The sequence below is a fragment of the Squalius cephalus genome (genome assembly GCF_949319135.1).
Source record: "Squalius cephalus genome assembly, chromosome: 18".
NCBI classification, from domain to species: Eukaryota; Metazoa; Chordata; class Actinopteri; order Cypriniformes; family Leuciscidae; genus Squalius; species Squalius cephalus.
The window spans coordinates 31,894,114-31,902,747 of record NC_137139.1 but is presented as its reverse complement, the minus strand read 5'-3'; the positions used below and the strand labels follow the sequence as shown (position 1 = coordinate 31,902,747).

At 38.7% G+C, this 8,634-nt stretch overlaps 1 protein-coding gene across 1 annotated transcript; it reads left to right on the top strand.

Moving 5' to 3' along the window:
* Positions 1 to 553: 553 nt before the first annotated feature.
* e2f1 (E2F transcription factor 1) lies at positions 554 to 7,984 on the top strand. Its single transcript, XM_079850044.1, has 7 exons — positions 554 to 1,706; positions 2,162 to 2,264; positions 3,342 to 3,561; positions 4,248 to 4,400; positions 5,477 to 5,591; positions 5,733 to 5,949; positions 7,173 to 7,984. The coding sequence occupies exons 1-7, from the start codon at positions 1,470 to 1,472 to the stop codon at positions 7,415 to 7,417; spliced, it is 1,290 nt and encodes a 429-aa protein (XP_079706170.1). The 5' UTR covers positions 554 to 1,469; the 3' UTR covers positions 7,418 to 7,984.
* The last annotated feature ends 650 nt before the right edge of the window (positions 7,985 to 8,634 follow it).

Below are 8,634 nucleotides of genomic sequence, written 5' to 3'. Positions count from 1 at the left end.
TTACAATTACATGTGGAATAGATTAATATATATTTAAATAATCTAAAGCATCTTTCTAATATGTGTCAAAACAACATGATTTAAATCTCTTAAATCTTTTTTTGTATTTGATATAAAATTAATGCTGAGATCACATAGACTAATAAAATGTACAACAATTTTATAATTAGGGACCCAAAAAGCTTTATTACACGATTAGATAAAAGATAAGCAAGACGGTTCTTTATTTCTATATCTATTTATAATGACATTTTCAACCGATTGAATGTTTTGAACTGATCGATGTTGTTTATCTATCACCATTACTTAAAATAAAATAAAATAAATCAAAAGGCGTGCGTGAAAAAGTAGTTTTCCATTCAAACAACTCTTATTTTTAAAACAAAATACCGCAAAGAGGGACAAAACAGGACGCCGTTGAGTGACAGCTCCTCCAGCCAACCAACGGCCTGGGAACTCTGACGCGAGGCGCGAAGGACGCAACTTCTCAGCCAATCAGTGGGCGGAACACTGGCACGTGCCAGTTTCGCGGCAAAAAAGATTTGGCGCGTAAAGCTTAGAGCAGGTTCCGATCAGCTGGAACACAAAAAAACAACAACAACAAAAGTGATTCCGGTCGCGTCGCGCGCAGGGACCGTCGGACCGCACCTTCCCTCTGTTTCAATGGATTTCAGCGTTAAATGAGCGAAGATCTGGCTATTATTTGGAAGTTATTGACAATACTTCCTGGATGGAGTCAATAAATAGGACAAAAGCGAAGGATATTTTGGATTAAAGTGTCAGATGAGTGAAGAAACCGGACTTTGGCTTTGTTCAGCATCTGGATCGGGTTATACTGTTATTTTTACTTCATCTACAGCCATTTTACCATTTTAATTACACTTTCTAGCACGTTTACCAATGCTCACATGAGAACAAACTTAGTTTCTCTTGAAAATATCGCAACAACATCAATAATTTGGAAGATTATACTGAATGCTTCCATGTTTTCTGCACTTTAAAAGTTGAATCTGCATTGCAGTTTGTTTGTGATGTTTATTTATAGTGAACTCTATTTGTTATGCTTTGCTGCCATTTTCAAAAGCACTTCCTTAAACTGAGGATTCACATCTATAAACTCATCATGCATGTGAAAAACATCTGAAATGTTTAGAAATAACATGCATAGTCTAATCCTTAACTTTGACTAAAGTGGATATATTGTTTTGCACTCTGAAGTTGACCTACATTTCTGGCCTTGTGGTTTGGGAGTCTCACCCATATGTTCAGCCAAGGCCTGTTGTTAACATGCTTGTCAGTGTGCACTTGTGTGAAACCTGTCAGAACATGGCTTTTCCATCTCCACTGAGTCCAGTGCTCTCTCTAGTGCATGCATTTTAAAAGAGCAAGCCGTTCCCATGCACTGAAGGCCACCATCAGGATTGAAAATAAACCCAGAGCCCAAGTAACCCCTGCTGTTTTAGCACGATATGTCTGAGAGTTTTATATCGGGTCAGACCTCGGAGGATCTGCTGGCTGATTTCGAGTCTCTCTTGAACAATGGCAGCATTGATCTTAGTGAAGATCATCAAATCGTCATCATCTCCACCCCGGGCACGGCCTCGACCAGCACTGCCACGGGCGACTTCTTGCTGTTCGCCACCCCACATCACAGCGCCAGCGCCAGCACAACCCTGGACAGGAGACCCGCTCTGGGACGACCACCGGTACAGCGTTAGTGCATTACACCTGTGTGAACTAGAGCCTTTGGGGTTCCACCTCAGATTCTGATCAATCAATCAATCATTTATTACTAGAGTACATTTAAAACACAACCAAAGTGCTTTACAAAGAATAAAAGAAACCAAAACAAGTAATACGCAATCAATAAGAATAAAAGAGAAACTATGGAGTGTTAAAAGCCAGGGTGATTGAGTAACTCTTAAATTCCATTTTGGAATGTTCACCTTTGGAAGTTCCATTCCATTATGGAACTTTCATAATTCCATTCCATGAAGTGTCTCAGTGGTTCCAGATCTGACCTGGTGACCCGAACGCTGTCGGATCAAACTCCAGAGGGAGTGGTTCATGCTCAGATTAGTAATGGTTTTATGTTGTTATTAAAGGAACATTACTGTTTTATGACGGTGATTTGAAGAGGTTGTGTGCTGTTTGACTGCAGGTGAAGAGGAAGCTGGATCTAGACAGTGATCACCAGTACATCTGCACGTCTCGATCGGCTTCTGATGGACCAGCTCCTCCAGCTACTCCCGCTCCACCCAGAGGTACTGACGCTTGCCTGAGGAGTGTTAGTCGAGTCTCTTCTGCTCACCGAGCCTGCATTTATTTACACTGGAAAATATGAAATATTATTGCACTTTAAAATAGCTGTTTTCTATGTGAATATACTATATTAAAGGAACACGCTGACTTTTTGGGACTTTAGCTTATTCACCGTATCCCCCAGAGTTAGATAAGTCCACACACACCCTTCTCATCTCCGTGCGTGCCGTAACTCTGTCTGACACACCCACCGCTAGCCTAGCTTAGCACAAAGACTGGAGGTGAACGGCTCCAGCTAGCATACTGCTCCCAATACGTGACAAAATAACGCCAACATTTTCCTATTTACATGTTGTGATTTGTATAGTCACAGCGTGTACGAATAACAAGGTCACATGAGACAACCATCTTCTAACCGTATCACTCCACCCAAGTAGCAGTGCTTCGACTTCTTGGAATATAGTTCCCAGTGTGTATACGGTTAGAAGATGGCTGTGTCTCATCATGTGACCTTGTTATTTGCACACGCTGTGACTATACAATTCACAACATGTAAATAGGAAAATGTTGGCGTTATTTTGTCACTTATTGGGAGCAGTATGCTAGCTGGAGCCGTTTACATCCAGTCTTTGAGCTAAGCTAGGCTAGCGGTGGGTGCGTCAGACAGAGTTACGCCACACACGGAGATGAGAAGGGTATGGATGGACTGATCTAACTCTGGGGGATACGGTGAATAAGCTGAAGTCCCAAAAACTCGGCGTGTTCCTTTAATATGTAATTTATTCCTGTGATCATTTCAGCATCATTACTCCAGTCTTCAGTGTCACATGATCCTTCAGAAATCATTCTAATATGATGATTTGATGCTCAAGAAACATTTCTGATTTTTAATGAATGGAAACACCTCTTATAAAATAAAATAAAAACTTTTTTGAAATAAAAATATTTTGTGACATTATAAATGTCCTTAGTGACACTTTTGATTAATTGAATGCATCCTAGCTGAACAGAAGTATTGATGTCCCTCCTCCTACTGTCCTGTAAATCTGCTTTTAACATGAAATCTGCGTTTGTTTCAGTCCCTAAACTGGCTACGGAGAAATCCCGCTACGACACGTCTCTGAACCTGACCACGAAGCGGTTCCTGGACCTCCTGGCTCAGTCTCCAGACGGGGTGGTGGACCTGAACTGGGCATCTCAGGTGCTGGACGTCCAGAAGCGGCGCATCTACGACATCACCAACGTCCTGGAGGGAATCCACCTGATCTCCAAGAAGTCCAAGAACAACATTCAGTGGCTGTAGGTCCTCAGAGCGGCAGTGATTCATTCACCAGCGACCGTGTGCTTGTTCATTTGCATGCAGGGTTTGAAGTTAACACGCGCCAACACGCCAAATGCTGGTAAAAATCCACTGTGTCGGGTAACGCTGGCTCTCTCCAGACAATTTGGCGGGTTATTACGTTTACTCACTTTGCTGGGGAAGTTCATGTAAGACAAATCTACGCAGATTTAGAGCAAATACTCAACTCGAGTCATCATGATATATTAAATAGAGTATTGCACGGAATCTGCTCATATCTGGCTTATGTGAACACACACGTCACTACACAACAAATAACGGCACGCTTGTTCATTTGCACTGAAGCAACAGCAAAGATTAAAAGCATTTGGTTAACAGAAAAGACATTATTATTTTCCATCATCCTACATTGTTATTAATCTGGCCTCCTAAAACACATTTTTGGTGATGATAGCATGGATGACAGGAGTTTGTTTGAATAAGAAATGAATGTATGAAATCCAAATTTTATAATATATATACAGTATATATATATGACGTAGTTAATCTGGTTCATTTCTCTTTTTTTTTTTTAGCTTGTAGAAGTTCTGAATGGCCGGTAACTTAAAAATGAAGTAGCCAAATTGTCCAGTGTGTGTCAGTAAACCTCAAGGCCTGTGCATGTGTGTGTTTGCTGTGTTCTCAGGGGGAACCGCATCGACGGGGCGTCCGTGGCCAGGTTTCAGGAGCTCCAGAGGGAAGTGTCCGAGCTCAAGGAGGCCGAGGAGAAACTCGACGAGCTCATTAACAAATGCAGCTTACAGCTACGGCTCCTCACAGAGGACACACACAACAAGAAATATCCTTCATCTCAAGGCCCTATCATACACCCGCTGCTATGCAGGAAAAGAAGTGTTTTTTGCTAGTTTCAGCCCGTCCTGGGCCACGTTGTTTAAATAGCAAATGCATTTGTGCCGATCTGTGCGCCCATGGGTCTGCTGGTCTGAATACGAGGTGTGTGTTCTGGTGCATTGTTGGAGCGTTGCTATTTTGAGGAACTGAAATAGACTGAGCCACTGACCAACTGAAACCTGGCCTAAAGTATAGGCGGGTCCATAATGCACACACACTCTGCTTATTACACACACACACTCACACACAGGGACGCACAGCAGCACACAAACTAGGAAAAATATTAAAAATAAAAGGAATACAATGTAAAAGATTATTATTGTGTACATAATCTGCTTGCGCTTTAACCTCTCACACACACACAGCTTTAACCTCTCTCTCACACACACACACACAGCTTTAACCTCTCTCTCTCACACACACACACACACACACACACACACACACACAGCTTTAACCTCTCTCACACACACACAGAGCTTTAACCTCTCTCTCACACACACACACAGCTTTAACCTCTCTCTCACACACACACACACACACACACACACACACACAAAGCTTTAACCTCACGCACGAGCATTTCCGTTTGCTATCTAAAGAAACGTTCAGTTTTTCCGCTTGCAAATTCCGTCATGTAAATAGCGAATCCGCCATGCGCGAGCACAACTGGCATTTAAAGGGAATGGGAGATGAGACTCTGATTGGTTTAACGCACGTAAATCCCAAAACACACCCATTACTCATTAAGAGAATAGGGATAACCCTTTTAGACCATTTTTCCCATCGTTAAACTCGCAAAAGTGGATTTGGACACGGCCTAAGTGCCCTCCAGACCATGCGCTTAGACCGTTAAAATAAGGCCCAGTGTGTCGAGGAGAGCGTGATCTGTGTTGTCGTCTTTCTTCATGGGTCGGGGTGTAGATTTGCAGGTCTGGGATTGGGAAATGAGGATCTGAGCAGCTCGAGTAGACTAACATGTTTAGTATGTGGATCTTAATGTGATCTTTAACGCGAAGTCAAGCTTGGGTACGTCAGATGCCAGGACCTGCGAGATACGGTCGACCCCCCGGAGCAGATCATCATGGTGATTCGAGCTCCACCAGAGACGCAGATGCAGGTGTCTGAACCCAGTGAGGTCAGCACACACACACACAAACACACACACACTTTTAAATCTGTATGTATATAAAGTCGCTAAAGAGAGTGCCAATATATATCTATAGTAAAATGTCTTGGTCTGTTTAAATGTTTAATTCCTCCTCCGCCTGTGTTTCAGGGTTACCAGATTTCTCTCAAGAGCTCCAAAGGTCCAATCGACGTGTTTCTGTGTCCTGAGGACAGTTCTGGGGTCTGTAGTCCCGTCACTGATTGTAGTCCAGCGAAATCGTCCAATCAGAGCCCCCCGCAGTCTGATCTCGCATCACAGGAAGTGACATCATCAACGCCGACCACTCTCCCCAGCTCCTCCCCCCTGCCTCTCGGCACAGACTCAGGTATGTGTGATCGTTCAAACATGATTGCATCTTAATTTACTACAAAAAATTGTTGACTTGTTTGTCAGTTTAGCACAACAAATACCAATTTTGCCTGATTTACTGTATTTTAGTACGCTTTACATTTTCCAAATGTATAATTTTTAAACATTTTATAATTTATTATATATGTTTAGAGAAAACATGGTAAATATAAATGTAATATATGAGTTTTAACATTAAATCTAAATTTTAACATGTAAAGTCCAAATATAAATGAATAAATAAAGGTATTTTAAAATAAAAAATAAATGGTGTAAGTATTAAAAGTAAATCTTAATCATAAATGTTAAATCCAAATATAAAATGTGTGACTTAAATTCAAATTTAACACGTACATTTATGTGAAGTTATTTTCCAAATGTACATATTAAAGGTACTTTTAAATATTGAATATAAATATGATGTTAAATGTAAATCTTTAGGCATAAATGTTAAATCAAAATAACATTTGTGATTTACATTTAGATTTTAAATAATTATAAATGCAAATTCTAAATTTACATATCAAAGGAATTTTTAAATATTAAATATAAATGTGATGATTTTAAATGCAAATCCTGGGCATAAATGTTAAATTCAAATATAAAATTTGTGATTTTATATTTTACATTTATTTTACACACACACACGTATATATTTATTTATTAGTGCCGGGCAACGATTAATCACATCCAAAATAAAAGTTTGTGTTTACATAATATATGTGTGTGTACTGTGTATAATTATTTTGTATATATAAATACATACACATGCATGTATATATTTAAGATTTTTTTATATATATAAAATATTAATATTTATAATATAAATCATGTATAAATATACATACAATATATACATGCACATATTTCTTAAATATATACAGGCATGAGTGCAAAATAGTTATACACAGTACACACACATATATTATGTAAACACAAACTTTTATTTTGGATGCGATAAATCGTGATTAATTGTTACTCAACGCTTATATATATAATTCTATTTGAAATATATAAAAATAAAAGCCTTTTGAAAGTTGTGCCGTTTCATATAAAAATATAAAATGTGCTATTATACAACTATTAATAATTAACGCTCTGATTGTTTACATTTCACTTTGCAATAAATTATCCAAAAATAATTTTCCTCCCAAAAATTAATTTTAATTTCCCATTTTCTTGAATCCTTGATGATTTCAGAGCCGTTTCTGGACTCGTTTCCGGGCATCTGCGGGATGCCAGATTTCGACTTGTCTCCCCTGGGCTCGTCTGAGTTCCTGCTGGAGCGGAGCGGGTCTTCGGACGCCATCGGCCTCGCGCTCGACGGCTTCATCTGTCTCTCTCCTCCTCACAGTCAGGACTATCACTTCGGCCTGGAGGATCACGAGGGCGTCAGCGAGCTGTTCGACTGCGACTTCAGCGACCTCGGCCCTCTCGAGTTCTGACGGGCCGATCCCAGTGTGAAACCGGTTTCACATCGCTTCACTTTTGAATCCAGATCTGCTCGAAACGCTGCCATTTAATTTATTAATAGAAACAAGTCACCTTTAATCTCTTTTGGTTTCATGTTTATTTGAATTGATTGTACATCTAATGTCGTCAGGAAGGTTTTAGGATGTCGAACTGGATAGAGTTTGAATATAAACTGACAGGTTTTATGGACTATTTCTCAGGTGAGTGATTACGTGCTAGTTACCGTATGTGTTTAGGGTCGGGTTATGTTGCATAGGTTGGTTATGCAATGCTGCGCGATAATCAATCCGTCATCGCTCGCACGGTGTCCGAGAGGATTCACAGAAAATGAACTTTTCACAGTCCGAGTGATGAGATCGATATTTCATTTCTAATCACAATTCTATTCACGTGTTCTGTACAAATGTTCATCATGTCACCGATTCTCTCGCGTTCATGAGTTTTGCGCTGTGTGTGCAGGCTTGTGTGATTTTTATCGTTGTTACAGGAGACGTTCTGTATTTATTTGCATTCAAACCTGATCCTGGTATAGTAAATGTCCCCAGTTTTATATATATATATATATATATATATATATATATATATATATATATATATATATATATATATATATATATATATATATATATATATATATATATATATATATTAGTGCTGGGCAACGATTAATCCCATCCAAAATAAAAGTTGTTTACATAATATATATGTGTGTACTGTGTATAATTATTTTGTTTATATAAATACACACACATGCATGTATATATTTAAGAAATATTTGCATGTATTAATATATTATCTATAAATATATATAAATAACACATTTGTATTAAATATATACATGCATGTTTGGGTATTTATATATACAAAATAGTTATACACAGTACTCATATATATTATGTAAACACAAACTTTTATTTTTGGATTGGATTAATTTTATGGGATTTGATTTATTTGTTTGTTGTTTTTCCTGTGCATGTGTGTAAAAATTCATATCCTTTCCAGCCTTATCTTAAATATTAATCTTTATATTTAAAAAAAAAAAAAGCACTATGTTTTTGTTTTTATTCTTACTAGGATTGTTGTCCAAGTGTAGAAATGTGTATTTTCGTACTGGAGATGTTCTTTTCTCCAGCGTTTGGGTGTTTTAGAGTCGTTGTTCCACTTAAACCGTGCTATTAGCTGCAGAATG